This window comes from Spermophilus citellus (genome assembly GCF_964194105.1).
Source record: "Spermophilus citellus genome assembly, chromosome: 13".
Classification (NCBI taxonomy): Eukaryota; Metazoa; Chordata; class Mammalia; order Rodentia; family Sciuridae; genus Spermophilus; species Spermophilus citellus.
This window is the reverse complement of record NC_138193.1, coordinates 84,153,255-84,169,225: the sequence shown is the minus strand read 5'-3', so window position 1 is coordinate 84,169,225 and position 15,971 is coordinate 84,153,255. Positions and strand designations below refer to the sequence as shown.

At 38.3% G+C, this 15,971-nt stretch overlaps 1 protein-coding gene across 5 annotated transcripts in view; it reads right to left on the bottom strand.

Annotated features, from left to right (window-relative positions):
- The window catches only part of SLC8A1 (solute carrier family 8 member A1), a 362,317-nt gene that overhangs the window by 20,154 nt on the left and 326,192 nt on the right, over nucleotides 1-15,971 (bottom strand). For all 5 annotated transcript variants that reach the window (XM_081264073.1, XM_081264075.1, XM_081264074.1 and 2 more), the window contains one exon: nucleotides 6,937-7,212. In XM_081264073.1, the coding sequence (XP_081120199.1) occupies nucleotides 6,937-7,212 (276 nt within the window). The remainder of the gene's footprint in view (nucleotides 1-6,936; nucleotides 7,213-15,971) is intronic.

Below are 15,971 nucleotides of genomic sequence, written 5' to 3'. Positions count from 1 at the left end.
ACAACTCCTTGATAAGGAATCTCTTAAGATACAGTGGCTAAGTACCAGATTATAAAATATGAGAGATAATACTGGTCCAAGAAATTACCATCCATATAAACTTGGACTAAATGTGAACAGATCATTTATTCTATATGAACCTGAACTTCCTCACATAGCAAGAAGATCCTGGTGCACACTCTCTAGAAGCTACAGGGTAGCCTTTAGACAGGGCTGTCACTGTCTACATCCATAGATGTGGTACCTGATACATCTCCAGGAGTGTCATTCAGAGTATGGTGCCTCCTTGAGACTTCATTTTATAACCTTCACAACCACACAAGTTATTTTAGGGTCTTCTGAGAAAGAAAGCAACAGAATACAGAGTAAAGTGCTTGCTATATGAATGTATTTTAGAGTATCTTAGTTTGGGGAATTTTTAGAAGTCAGGAGATTAAAAACTGAAAAATCTAAACCATTAATAGTTCATATTTTTTGTACAAAATATAACGTTTTCTAGCACAGCATCAAACAAGTAGATAAATTTCATTTTTGGTCTCAGAGACAAAAAATATACTAGTAAATAAATGAGGAATGTTTGGGAGGTGGCTAAATAGCTGCATATCACTTAATGACATAATCTAAATAAGATAATATATAATGTAAACACAGCATTTATGTCTAGTGCCCACGGGAGCTTTATGATTAAAAGAAAATTTCCTTCCTTGCTCATAAAACTTTTCCTATTTATCCTCCTTTTCTGATGGTTTCCCATTTCTTTTGACATTGTTTAGAGTTGACCTCAGTGTAAATAATGAGATAATTATGTCCTGCGTTGTATACAAGTTTTCAGTCCACAAAGTGCTCTGAGATCCACAAAGTTACTTAATTCGTCAATTCTGTTTGAATTGTCTGTACCATGCCTATTTTACAGGCGATGAAACTGAGGCTCAGAGCCAAGAAATCAATTATAGTCACACAGTGAATAAAGGTTAGGAGTCCAGGTCCCTGAATTCAGTTCCAAAGCTCTTTTCACTGAACTCCCTTGGAGCAGGCAGCACAGCATGACACTAAGAGAACACAGTGAATGGCCAGCAGAACCAGCTTTACATCAAATTCTTCCTGTGGTGTTTAGAAATCAGGGCACATGATATAATTTAAAAATAATGTAAAATTTTCCCCAATTGTGTTTTTGCCACCCAAGGATCAATTTAAAAAATGGGGAAAAAAAGCACAACAACTCTAGATTCGTTTGTTTCCTTTCCTTTCATGCCTTAAAATCTCCAGAGGGAAAAAATTCCTACGGGACAGATTTCAAAAGATAAAGGGACATTCAAAACATTGGAAGGAAATAGAAAATCGACAATGCCAGGGGCTAAGGGGACAGCCTGGAATACTCAACTCTCAATTTTTTAACTTTTCTGGCCCTGTAGTGAGCATCTGGTAAGCTCCAGGGGGCAGTAGGGAAGCATCAGACAGACCCAGCGATGAGGTACAAAGACCAAGGCAAGACATAGGGAAGCAAAATATACCCAATGCATCAACATTCATGTTTTCCCTGTAATAAAGACAAATGCTTAATTCTACATGAATGCAATAGGAAACTAAGATATCTGGAATTGGTATATAAACTGGAATATCTTGGCCTGATATAACCAAGTTTTTGCCCAAGAAAATAACTGGAAGCTAAAATAATGTACAATTTTAGTTCGTCTCTCATTTTTAAAAGGCTGTGTTCCAAATATTCCTTCTTTTATTTTTTTCCCTTGAATTTTGAGCCAGCTTTTCCATAGAAACAATCTGCTCTGACACAGTTGTGGACCCATGTCAGGTGACAGCAACATGTCTGTTTAGCACTCCACAGAAGATTCCTGGAGTTTTAGAAGTAATGGCCTGAGTGGTGGCTCTAGAAGCAGGGATCACAGGAGAATAAAGAATCAAGAATACACAAAACTACCTTGCTGCTCATCACAGTTCCCTCCAGAGCCAAGATTATGAAAGAGAAAAAGTGCTTCTGCCCTGAGGTTCTCCATGCTCTAAAGTTGAATTTTACCTCTTCCTATGGCAATGACCCTCAGATATGTCCTATTCCTCAAGAATAAGACACACTGTACAAATATCCACTGTTTACCTCCCTCAATAATTATATCTGAGTCTTAGCTATTTATACAAGGTGTTAGGAAGAAAGTAATCTGATTCAATCAACTCATACTAATGTGTCAATGACTGATTTGTCCATTTTCTTATACATACCACACACATGCTCAAACACTATACATGCACACAGTTACATTTTTTTGTGTGTTAGGTGGACATCATCCTAGGAACCAGGAAGATGTGTGTGTGTGTGTGTGTGTGTGTGTGTGTGTGTGTGTGTGTGTGTATAGAGAGAGAGAGAGAATGAATATGAGGGAGAGAAGGCAATAATATGAAGCTAACCGTTTAGTGCAGAGAGCTAGACAATAGTATGAAAAAATAAACTAAAAAAATAAAGAAAGTAACAAATACTGTATAGAAAATAGGATGAAATATAAGAAGAACTGGTTGGCTGCTTTCCATTAGGAGGTTAGGAAAGGCTTCTTGGAAGGTATTTAAGATGAGATACAACTGAAGACAGGGATACAGTCTTGTGCCAATGAAAGACCCCTTTAGTTAGACATGCAACCCTGAAAGGAATGAAGTGGATATGTGGAAAATTAAAAAAAAAAATGCTGGTTAGACCAAAGAACGCTAGGCAAGGAGGAGAATGTCAGGGAGGGACCAGATCACATCAGTCTTTGTAGGTCAATGTTGATTCTGGTTCATCCTAAGTGAAACAAGAAGCCACTGGAAGATTGTAAGCAATATTGTGATCTGATTAATATCTCAGGATGACCTCCAGCAGAAGCAGGGAGAAAGGACGCTCCTGCAGAGCTCTGGGTGAGAGAGAACAGCTGTGTAGACCCGGATGGAGGTGGAGAGAGAGCTAAGGGGCCTTATCAACTCACACTTTATAGGAAAGGCCTGAAGGACTTAAAGATGAATTGACTGGGGAGGATGATAAAAGGAATCAAGGACTTCTGGGCAGATGGTGATACTGTTTTTCTGAGGAAGGAAAGATCTGGAAAGAACAGATTTGGTTGAAGGATAAGGCTGTTGAGCAGTAGAAAGCAACAGTTGTGTTTTTGATGTAGTGTTTCTGAGCTACAAATTACACTTTCAGCATGGATACATTGAAAGAATTTGACATATAAATCTAGCTCAGGGAAAAGTGGAGGGTGGGGATAGTATTTAGCAATCATTAATGCCATATGGATGGCATTTAAATTATGAAGACCATGTCCAGGTAGCTAGCATGGATTAAGAAGAAAAGAGGCCTACAGACCAGGCTCTGGCTCACTTTAACAGTTCAAGGTGGAGAGTGTGTTCCAGAAGTCTCCTCCTCCAGATAGGAGGCCTGCAGAACTGTGATTCAGAAAAAGGAGAGCCTTCCTCTACTGACAGGTGCAGGTCTTTGAGCTTTGTAGACATACTAAGGGTTAGGATGAGTGAAGACCTTTGTGAGCACCCCCTTGCTAGTAAATTTTAATGAGCATTGGCTCCCAGGTGATATGAGGAAGAAGCTCTTTCACCTGAAAAGCCACAAGCTAAAGCTCTCTCACCTGAAAAGCCACAAGCTTTTTCCTTTGAACAACATGGTAAAATATATTTTTAACAAGATACGGATAGTTAATGCTGCCCTGCGGAGGGAGGACTGGCATGGTAAAGTTTTCAATGCCCATCTGACCACCATATCTAAGAATTCAAGATTCTCACCTCCAGAGGAACAGCAGTTCAATAGACACAAAGCAGAAGCCTTTCTACTTTGGGAGAAGTGCCAAGATACCATCCTAGAAAAAAAAAAAAACTGGGCATCTAGAGCAATGTTGATTAATGGAAGAATGTAAGTGGAGAGAATTAGTTTTTTAAAAAATTTTTCTACCTGGACTTTGTGATCTAGAAACATCATTATCATTTTATTTTATTTTAATTTTTAGGAGTCAGGAGACATAATAAACATGACTCTGAATCAGCAGGGTTGAAGAATAAAGTCAGAAATATTATGTTCATTTAGCATCTTCTTTAATTTGCATAGCTTTTGGGGGGAGAAAATGACTATTTATATAGATTTGATTATCTGAGATTACCCATTAATATATTGCTTAGGGAGCATGCTGCATAGTTAATACTGCAGCAAATTATAGAAGTTATCCCCATAACAGAGCAAAGAAATCTATGTCCCAATGGGAAACATTTATGGCAGTGTAGAGAAGTCATTTCAACAATTAATGATTCTGTGGTATTCTCCCCAAATAGAGTTTCTTCCCTTCTGATGTCTCTACCTGGGTTCTGCATTGGCTTTTAGTGGCAGAACAGGTGACTCCTCTACACATTAAGCTCTGCTCTAATCTCACATTTCATGATACAGCAAAAATGTGAATTTAACATGCAGCTGCCATATTTTTCTGGAGACTTTTTGTAAAATTGGCATATAGAAAAAGGAATCAGTTTTGAGGTGTTGGATATGAGGAATTGGTGAATAATAAGACACATTAGGAACAAAGATTTTGATGTAGGAAAAGCATTTTTATCCTTTTTAAAAGAAATGCATTTGGTAGAATGAACTGCTGCTGCCTTTTCAGAAAAAAAAAAAAAAGACTGATTTTGGACAATTGTCACAAGAGACCTAATTCTGTCTTTGTTATCCCAATTTCCACATATACTCCTCCAGCATTATAAACCCAGGCCATCAGTGTGTGCTACCTTGGGCACCATTTGATGCAGTGACTTAAGTCCTAGGAAAAGTAGACCCCCAAACATATTTCCTTATACTAACCCCAGAAGCAATGGCAACCGTGATGTTTAGCTTCTTTAGTTGAATATATTCTCTAAATATAACAATATAAGATTGTTAATATTTTAAGATTTCCTCCTGCTTGGTTAACTTATGGTAAGTTTTGAAGAAATATTCAAAGTACACATCAGATGCACAACTGTTTGAGCATAAATGAGATTGAAAAAGTCTGCCCTCCTGCAAGGATCAAGAGTTGTCTAGGAGTTGGGTGCAGTGGCTGAGGTGGGAGGATGGAGAGTTCAAAGCCAGCCTCAGAAAAAGTGAGGTAGGTGCTAAGCAACTCAGTGAGACCCTGTCTCTAAATAAAATACACAATAGGGCTGGGATGTGGCTCAGTGTTTGAGTGCCCCTAAGTTAGATCCCCGGTACCAAACAAAAAACAAACAAACAAACAAAAAAAAAAAAAACGAGTTGTCTGGAAGGTTGAGAATTCTTTCTAAATCCTTTGCCTCATCCATTAATTGGGCTGGACACCAAAACTATGTGGGTCCTTTTAATCAGGACCCCCTAAGTGGTCAGGCTGTTGGAAAATACTACCATATATTGTGTCTGACCAGTGTTAAGTCTGAAGACTTCCATGGTTACTCAGAGTTATTCAAGGTAACTATGGATTTATACTGGTCAGATCATCTTAAATTATTCAACATAAACAACGATCTTAAGAGCCACAATTATATTGAATTATTTATGAGAATTCTATTGATGCTTGACTAGATGGAAAATTTATATCCTAATATTTTCTCCAATCTTACCACAATTCTGAATGGTAAGTATGGTTGTCCCTATTTTACAGATGCAGAAACTGAAGCTCAGAGAAGTTAAGTCACTTTTCCATAGTAACTGAGATGATAAATATCCATGGAGAACTGCAACTGGTGAATTCCAATGAAATACAGTCATACACCATAAAATGACATTTGGGTCAACGATGGAGCATGTATACCATGATACCTGACTGTACATGACATAAATTGTACTTGTTTTCATTCTAACCCCCCAAACCAAGATTGCCAACTATGACTAACTACTAGCAATCACAGCAGCTTGATCAAGACTGTGATATTTGTGGAAAATAGAGTGATTGGCTTCGTTAGCTGAGCTAGATTTTCTTCGTGTCCTGTCTTTTTCCAAGCCTATTCTAATTGTGCCCTTGGTGTGCTACTGGGCAGAGAATGTGTGCCTTATATGCTCAGAGTTAAGTCTTTATGTCTGTCAAGATGCAACTAATGCTAGGGAACAGGCCTAGAATTTCAATTACAATAAGCTGTGATATACCACAGAGTCATTGGTGAGTTTAAAATACACATTTCTGGACTTTACCCCTAAACCTTCCATTGGTCAATTATGGGTCTCCAACTTATGCATTTTTCAACAAGTTCCCAGGTAATTCTGAGGCTCATCAAAATTTTAAAAAATAGTGCTATTAATATTTGGTATGATGATGCTTTACTCAGAATTCTGAGTCAAATAATGAGCTATAGTTGTAGCTTGGAAGAGAAATTCAATTTATAAGGGATGCATGAAGGCTGTCTTCAAAATGTGCACTTGGTCTGCTTACTTTTGTCAAAAATACTTCTCTCTATCCTGATCAATGTCTATTTCCTATTTACTCCCACTAATACTTAGATCAAAAGAATAGTTTATCAGGTATCTATTAAGTATCTTAGTTACCTAAACCTACAGTTTCATGGAAATAATCCAAACATTTTTCAATATAAACGACAGATATTTTGTTCTTGAAGATGATTTGGTATTTTGTTTTGTGCTTTTGAAAGCATTCACTCTAAAGGGAAGCTGATCTGAACATCTATCCATCAAACTGATTGGCTCTCCCTATGCAGGCCGTGGAGGCCCTTTGGGAATGCATGCCTGTCAGCACAATGACACTGACCAGCTTTATAACCTTGAGAAGGGCCATTATTTGACAGCACATTATTTGGCAACAGATTTATTTATCTCTGGTCTCTCATCCTTCACAGGCCTGATTCATTATCACAGTCCTTGAAATTGTAGGAAAGAAGGGATCAAGAAGGCAAATGAGCTTCCGTTTTGGGGGGGGGAATTGGATAGAAGGCATTCTGTACCTGGCACTGAAGTTCCAAGTGCAACAAACACGACGGCGGTCACGGAATCTTTCAGGCCAATGGTGCAACCAAAGTGGGAAGCCAGATCTCCAATGAAAGCTGTCAGTAGGCCAATCATGAGAATGGAGACAATGAAGCACGCCCAGCCATTCCAGTATTCCGTAGGAGGGACGAAGGCAAACAGGACCTTCCAGAACACAGTCAGAAAGTGCATCACGTAATCAAAACAGGAGGGCAGCTTCTCCTCCCCACATTCATCGTCGTCATCATCTTCCCCTGGAGAGAAAGGAATGAAGCACATTTCATTATGACCCAGGTCTTCCTTCTTCCTAACCTGTCGTCCCTCCCCTCCAAGAGATAATTGACCATCAGAGTTGGGTGAGACTTAGGGTTTTCTAAGGGACGATGAACCATTAATTATCAAGGCACTCAAATGCCTCCTTATTGTACTGGTTGGTCAATGGCAAAAACTTACCCCCATCTGGGTCTGCTTATGTGCAATTAGTATACGCTTTCCACACTCATATCACTTCCTGTGGGGTTTGTCATGTCAGAGAAATAAAAAAGAATTTCTTCCCCCAGAGTTGCCTCTTCTGAAGACAGTTATTGTGGTCAGAGTCTACTAGGGTCTTTTCTCCTACTCCAAATCAATGATTATATAATTACCATCAGGATAATATTCATACAAGGCCTCAACCCACAACGGTGGCCCTTGTGTATCACTCCAGTTTCATTTCCTATGACTACCTCAAAATCAATCTTTATCATGAATAAATGGAATTATTTGCATTGGTTTCAAACCGTATGCACTTTCTCCCTCTTTCACCCTTTAGAACTAAATGTGTTCAGTCCCTCCTTCCTTCTCCTTCCCCCTTGTTCCTTAATATTCATTTCCATGATGCTCTCTCAGATCTCCCCGACCCTAACCAGGGCTGGACATACTTTCTCAGAGTGTCCATAGCTCCAAACACTTTGGACTCTTGGTCAGTGATTCTCAAAATGTGCTCCCTAAGCTAGCTGCATCAGAAGCCCTTGGGTGCTTATTAGAAATGACAGTCCTCAGCCCCACTGAATCAGAAACTTGGGGGAGTGTGTAATAAGAAATCTGGCCTTGAATAAGCCCTTCACATGATTCTGATATGTTCTGCAGTTTGACAACTGCTGTTTTCTCTAAATTGTACCTATTTACTTTCCCCTCTTCTCCAGTTGACTGTGAACTCTTCATTTATCTTTGTGCTTCTAGTGTTTGGTACTATCTCCCTCAAGTAGCTAAATGCCTCTTAAATGAAAGAATGCATTCATGAATTTCTACCAATTTTATGTCAGTATATAATTCCAAAATATACACACACAGATCATAATTCCTAATTGAGTCATATTTGAAATGCACAAGAAAATAGAAAATTAATAATAATATTTTCAAATGGAGATTTCATTGATAATGTGAAAATAATCCCCATTCATGTAATTTATAATTAGGATATTGAATTTCAACTTTTCTGGAAGTGGTAGGAGATATATAGATTCACATATTTTGTGGCCATTTTGAAAACAACTTCTTGAAGACTTTGTTCACCTGCTCCAATTTTATCACGAGGGATCTACTTTTTACTTCCCCCAACTAAGCAGCTGGCAGTAGGTGGGGCTGTCAACTTTCCAGTTGTCTATATGACCAGAGATTGCCAGCATGGAGCAAATGTGCACTTCGTGAGACACCCCATGGTGAGGCCATCTGGTGCAAATCACGAGTGGGTAAACCCTCGGAAAACGAGGAAGCTTCAAGTAAAGAGTGCTTCTCACAAAACATGAAAAGAGGAAAGTCTGGGTCTGTCACTTGTCACCTTACAGGAAGAGAGAAGTAGCAATGGCCTGCTCTTCCAGGAGCATGTGGTCTGACCTATTATGTAAAACTTGGGGATCTGTCTCCTCCAGCAGATGAGCAGGACAGCCTTTGGGATCCGATTAGGTACAGAACTTGAGTGAACTTTGCTGACTGATATGTATGGGGGTGTAAAAAGCACCAATGTCCTCCTCCTCCAAGGGCTGAAGCTCTATGGTTATTACACGTTTCTCAGAAGCTTGCCTAAAAGCACAAGGTGCTTCTTAATAAACGCACCTGATATGGGCTGCATTGTCTCCCCCAAATTCATATGTTGACACCAATGTCCACCCCAATGCTTAGAATATGGCCTTATTTAAAAAACAGGGCCTTTAAAGAGGTAATTAAGTTACAAAGAGGCCCTCCAGGTGGGTCCTAATCCATTCTGTTTGGTGTCCCTAATAAGAAGAGGAAATTGAAACACACAGATGCACCAGGATGCGTGTGCACAGAGGAAAGACCATGTGACGATGCAGCAAAATATAGAATTTGCAAGCCACAAAGAAGTGGTGTCTGGAGGAACCCAGCCTGCTGACACCTTGATCTTGGACTTCCAGCCTCCTGAACTCTGAGAAAACAAATTCCTGCTGTTTACACTGCCTAGCCTATGGCAGCCCTGGCAAACCAATGCAGCAGGCCTTCGGGAGCCTCTTATATTATGGCATTTAAATGTAGTACATACATATCACACCATCACACTCACACCCTAGACACGTACCATTATGATACATCAATTAAAAAAACGAAAAGTAAAACAATCAGTGTTCCTATTACCCAGTCTTTCAGTCTTTTCCCGTGTCTTTATACATTTCTTCTTTTTAATGTTTTTTTTTTCCTTTCTCTTTCCTTCCCACTCCCTTTTATCCTACACTTTGGCTCTAAGTAAAACACAGCATCAGGGCTGCCTCTCCTTTCTCTACCTCTTCTCCTTCCCCTACCATCCATTCTAAAAGGGAACACATGTATGCTGGGGGATTCAGAAAGATCACTAGAATTTCTAGTTATATTTACTTTGTATCCAATCTTTTTAAATTTCTCTATTTGTGGCCATTTTATAATTTCTAGGGCAAATGATTAAAGTGCTTGGAAAATACTGAATTGTTATCCAACATTCATAGAAACATGCTATTCTGCCTCTGACTCTGCAAAATTACTTAATTTTAGGTGACTAAGTCTTATATTTTGAAGATGAACAAGAGAATAAACAAGCTTTTCAGAAGAAATGACACTTAGAAATCGAGAGTAGATATTATATTTGTTTTCAAGATGGAAATAATAACACCTTTCCTGTGAGGGAGGTGCAGGGGAATAATTAGATCATCTCTGCAAAGTGTCTGAGGATGTTTCAAGGTGATGATTATCCTGGTAGTTATCATTATTTTCCTCCACTTAGGATTGCCACTATTTTTCCCATCATTATTTAATTGCTTAGTCAACATGCTGGGTCCTAAGGTTACATTTTAGCTTTTTTTTAAAACAAAATTAAATATTACCCTTGAAAATTAACTTCATGATCTATTAATGTCAAAGTGGTGGATATGAAAGCAAGAGAGAGAGAAGGGTGTGTGGGGGACTGGGGAGATCCTTCTGTAGGACTCCAGCATTAGAAGGAATCTTAAATGTTTTAATGCTTAAGTCTGGCCTGGGTGGTTCATTTATTTTCCAGCATTTGAAAGTAGAAGTAACTTTCCAGGCTTTTTGCTGGAATTTCACTGACTTTATAAATTTTATCTTCAACTGAGAAGTCATTAAAATATTAAAAATGACCACTGACTGCCATGCATAATGCATGATTGCCCTGTCTTGGGGAAAGACACATAAATATTATGAGCATCCATCACCACCTGGACTGTATTTAAAAGTCTGTTTCCTGCAAAGAGCAGTGGAAGATAAAAAATAAAAACAAAATAAACAACAACAGCAAAACAACAACAACAAAAACCCAAGCCCTGGGAGCAACTTTTATTGACAGCAAAAATGATAGCAGTCTGCCAGCTCTGCGTGCTTACTAGCACAGGGTTACTGGAAGCTACATAATTCTTTCAAGGACTTCCTCTCTGTGAGGCAAAGAAACAGGTTGGTGAGTGTGTTTTTACAGGATCCCAAGTAAACCCCCTCTTATCTCAGAATCTTTTTTTTCCAGCTCTATGGGTTCCATTAATGGAAAGACAAACAAGCTGTATTCAAGTAATCTCTCCCATGGCCTTTTAAAGAGCTTCCTTGATATATGTTGGGCTTCCTGGATATCATTACAAAAAAAGTAGCCAAATCATTAAAAGTGCAGATAGTGGAGATTGTGTCACTTCAATTACTGATGTGATAGTACTACAGGCACTGTCCAGCTCTGGAGCAGGGGGATGAGAGCATCATCATGTAACATCTCATGAAAGGCACCCCCTGGGCTTGGTACCCACAGGTAACCTTCTAAAATAAACAGGTGCTTCTTGATATCCTTCCCTAGATGCTCACGGTTTGGCCCTGGGGAGATATTTGAAAAGCAGAAAAAGAAACTGCCAAGGTGTGGTGGACACTTGGGTCAGAAACTTTAAAATTCCACTTCTGGTTCTTGTAGCTTATTGGGGGCAAGACACAAACTTCCTGAGCTTCCGTTTCTTGTCTGTCAAATAAATGTCCAAACTCACACAACATAGAGCTATTTCGAGGACCAGAGGAGGAAATGTCCAAGTCCTTTGTAAAACTGAAAGTCTCTTTACAGATAGATGTGTCATATTCCATTATTGTTACTTGTTGGAGGAAAGGCAGTAAATCAATATGACTCGTGTATCCTGATTTCATTGGGTCTATATTTCTGTTTGAGTAAGTCATTATCATTACAGTTCCCTGAGCTGCTTAATTTTAGGAAAAGAAAAGAAGGAAGCAACAGAAAGAGGGAACATAATGGAGCATCCACTATGTGACTGGCACTGAGTGAGATTCTTTCACATACCCGATTCTATTTCATTTGTACAGTAATCTTGTAAGGTAGACATAAATCCTGTTGTACATAGAAGAACTTGAATTTATAGAATTTAAGTGACTTTTGTATTGTTTTGTTTGTTTGGTACCAGGGATTGAATTCAGCTGTGCTTAACCACTGAGCCACATCCCCAGGCAATTTTTAAATTTTTTATTTTGAGACAGATTCTCCCTAATTAGCTTAGGGCCTAAATTGCTGGGGCCCTTTAACTTGTGATCTTCCTGCCTGTCAGTCTCCTGAGCCTTTGGGATTACAGGTGTGCACCACCGTGAGGGGCTTCAGTGACTTTTTAACATGACCACTCAGTCAGTTCCTCTACATGTGATGCCTTCTTGAATCAAGTTGAAGAAAATAGCATCTATCACATACTGATTTAATTCTTCTAATATCTGTTACTATATAGATACTATACTGCCTTTTTGGAATGTGAAAATATTGATGCACTCATCAGTAATATTTTTATTCTAATATTTTCTAGACATAATCATGATTACTACTTTTGCAGAGTCAAATATAAGCTCTTCTATGAGCCTTTGAGGACCAAGGAAACAGGGAACCAAGACAAGTAGAAAGGATGGCATCATGGTTGAGACCATTTAGAATCTCTTCTTATTTCCATTTCTAGTTGCTGAAGGTCAATCACCTGGTTCAGAATCAAATATCCTGAATTGCACCTGGCTGATCACTATAGAATTTGGGAAGCTGGCCTAAATCATCATGAGTCTGTAATGTAAAGCAGTTTGAGACACATATGCCACTGTTAATCTGGGGAAGTATTGGACTTTAAATCCCTTCTAGGTATTCAATATGCTTTCCCCTTCCTCCCTATCACTTTTTGTTTTTGCAACTTGATATCCAGTAATTACGAATCAAATTTTACTCTCCTGTTCCATATTTCATATCTCTTCACTTTAAAAGGTTCTCACAAAATCATAAAATATAAAAGATGAACAAAGAAGTATTAGCAATTAGTTAATTTCCCCCTTGTCATTTTAGGAGAAAAAATGATAATTCTGATTCAATTGATGAATTTTTATTCCCACACTTTCTTGTATCTGTGTATATCTGGGTGTATGTTTTGAACACATAGGGTTTGAATTAAGAACAATGATTGTCTTGCTCACACAGTGAACTATTTGAGTAAGTTATTATCACTACAATTTCCCTGAGCCACTTTAATTTTTTTCTTTTCTTTCCCTTTACCCCTTGAGACGTTTGCAGGTTATTTCTCATGATAAAACAATTATCATCTCTCCCTAACCATAGTGGTTTGTATATGCCACCAAATTCAGTTATTCATTCCCAAATAAGAATTCGCCTCTTGTTCTGGGTTTTGAAGAAGTGCAATAAGCTTTTCTCTATAACCTGACCAATGGAAGTACTTATAGGTTCTTTGAGGCAAATGATGTCAATAATCTTCCTCTTATGTGCACATAGAAAGATACTTCCTTATCAGAGGTATCTTGAACACGCAATTTTTTTATAAGCATCTGCTTCCTTCAACTGAGGCATTAAAGGTAGGTAAGAGAAAATAGCTGAACGTAGAGCTTTAGGCAGGTTTCAGAGCTTGACAATTTCATACCCTTGTTTAGTGTGAAATTTTAAAAACTATCTCTGCCAACTATTTGGTTTCCAATGCCATATCTGTGAGTCTCAGCTATTATGGAATTCATGATCTCATCATCCAGGTTCTAGTGGGTCTGTCCATCAGTTCAGGCTGCTTGGTCTCACTCATTTGTCCTAGTCCCATCTGCTAGGTCATGCAGAATAAATGCTGTCCTATCTCACATAACATTCTTTCAGGCATTTGAAACTGAACTTTCATAACAACTTCAGTTGTACCCTAAGTTTGTTTATCAGATTTGCCCTGCTCCTCTGAGTCCCCTATAAGTGATCCACATCCTTACTTTTTTAAAACACCATGCTTGAAGCTGAACATAGCTCCACAAGGCACTTAATTCACCCACAATTGGGAAGGTCTTTTACCTTTCTCATCTTGAACTCACAATGTACATAATGAGCTTCCCATAGCTACAGTACATGTCACTGATCTTACTTATACTTTATTTTTAATTTATTAAGCTAATTTTAATTTTCCATTTAATCATAAAATTCATATTAAATCCAGATTTCTTTTAAACAGCTGCTAAAGAAGACACTAGAAGATGGAAAGAATTCCCATGTTCATGGATAGGCAGAATCAATGTCGTTTAAATGACCATATTATTGAAAGTGATCTACAGATTCGATGCAATCTCTATCAAGATATCAATGACATTCTTCACAGAACTAGAAAAAAAAGCCCTAAATTTCATAGAAATAATGAAAGTCCCAGAGCAACCAAATCAAGTCTAAGCAAAAAAAGCAATGCTAGAGGCTTCATGATCCCAATTTCAAATTCCTAGGGCTATAGTAACAAGGGCAACACAGTACAGGTAAAGAATACAGACACATAGCTCATTGTTATAGAATGGAAGACACAGAGACAAACCCACACAGATGCAATCATTTGATCCTTTACAAGGGTGCCAAAAATATGTTGGAGAAAGTCAACTTTGTAACAAAATAGTGCTAGGAAAACTGCATATCCACATGTAGAAGAATGTTAGATTTCCATCTCTCACATTGCACAAAAGTCACCTAAAAATGGATCAAAGACCTATGGATTAGACTAGAAGCTTTGTAACTGCTAGAAGAAAATGTAGGGTCAACACTCTAATGTGTAGGCTTAGGCAAGGACTTCCTCAATAGGACCCTGAATGCTAAGGAAATAATACCAAGAGATAAAAAAAAAATGGAATGGTAGTAAATTAAAAGCTTCTGTACAACAAAGGCAATGAGAGTGTGAAGAGAGAATGGACATAATGGGAGAAAATATTGGTCAGCTACTTTTCCAACTAATACCTTTAATCAACAAGAGCTCACTGCTTCCAAGCCAGGGTAGGCCATGGATCCCATATCACACAATACTTTGACAGATTATTTTGGTACATGAATATACATATTTTTCATCTCTCTTGATCAGGTTCTTTAGGGGAAGAGATTACTTACTTTCAGTCCATGTAAAACTTCATTATTAAAAATAAAATCCTGTATATCATGACATTATACCAGCTTTTTCTAAGAAACTGCCTTCAAAATGTATTCAAATTATGAAAATTCCCTTGGTATGGTCAGTTGTTTGTCAGTTGTTCTTGGGGTAATGTAAGCCTTGTTGCTTGTCTATGGTTTCAATGCACTGGCTTCTTGAGATAAATGCCTGAGAGGAAGGATAGTGTTGACAGTGTTACACCGAGAGGTCTTTCTTCACTACCTAGTGGAAATCAGAATTAGTGTGGGGATCTCACAGCCAGAATCTACTGTTTCTGGAAACTTGCATGTACAGTAATATGCAGTTTACTCCTACAGACCCCATTGGTCTCCAGTTTTCATCCTATGATTTTTGATGAATGCACTATCAATATCATTGTGCACGAGGTATGAGTTCAAGATTGCTGCAGATTTGTAACCTGGACTATTGGCCTGTTTTTGAATCCAGAAGATACTATATAGACCCTGTTAATCATACTCATCACCCTTTTATGTCACAGAGAGCCATAGGCCATCCTGTTCCATGAGAGAAGTGCTAGTTCTTTGGAGATATGGATCAGGTGATAGGTGACAATATTAGAAATCAACCCAAGAAGGCAACTCACAGTGTATAACTAAATACTGTCTGAGAAAAATAAACCTCTGACTGAAATTTTCCATGAAGAACTGCATGCTTACCAGTTTGGGCCATTATGGTCCTTGTTAGAGTGGTTGACATAGTACAAGAAATATTTAATGTGACAGGAATATTTCTCAGCAAATGTAGCCTCTGTCAGAGTGAAAAACTGATCCTCTAAGGAGTTCTAGCTCCACTCAAATTTGATTATTACTAAAATGAATCTGTTTAAAGCTATAAATTAACTGATTTAGTCTCTCTTAAGAATTTGTCTATGTGAAAGGAGTGCTCCTATATTATTGGAGTTGAACATAATTAGTTATGTGTGTTTTCTCATGAAGCTTGAATTTTTGAAAAGAACTCTGTGTCATGGTAATAATCTTGACATTCAATGTTCTCTAACCCTTTAGGAATGGTAGGACTGAGAGAAACCCAGCATTCTACAACAGAGAGATATTCCCTGAAGACTTGAG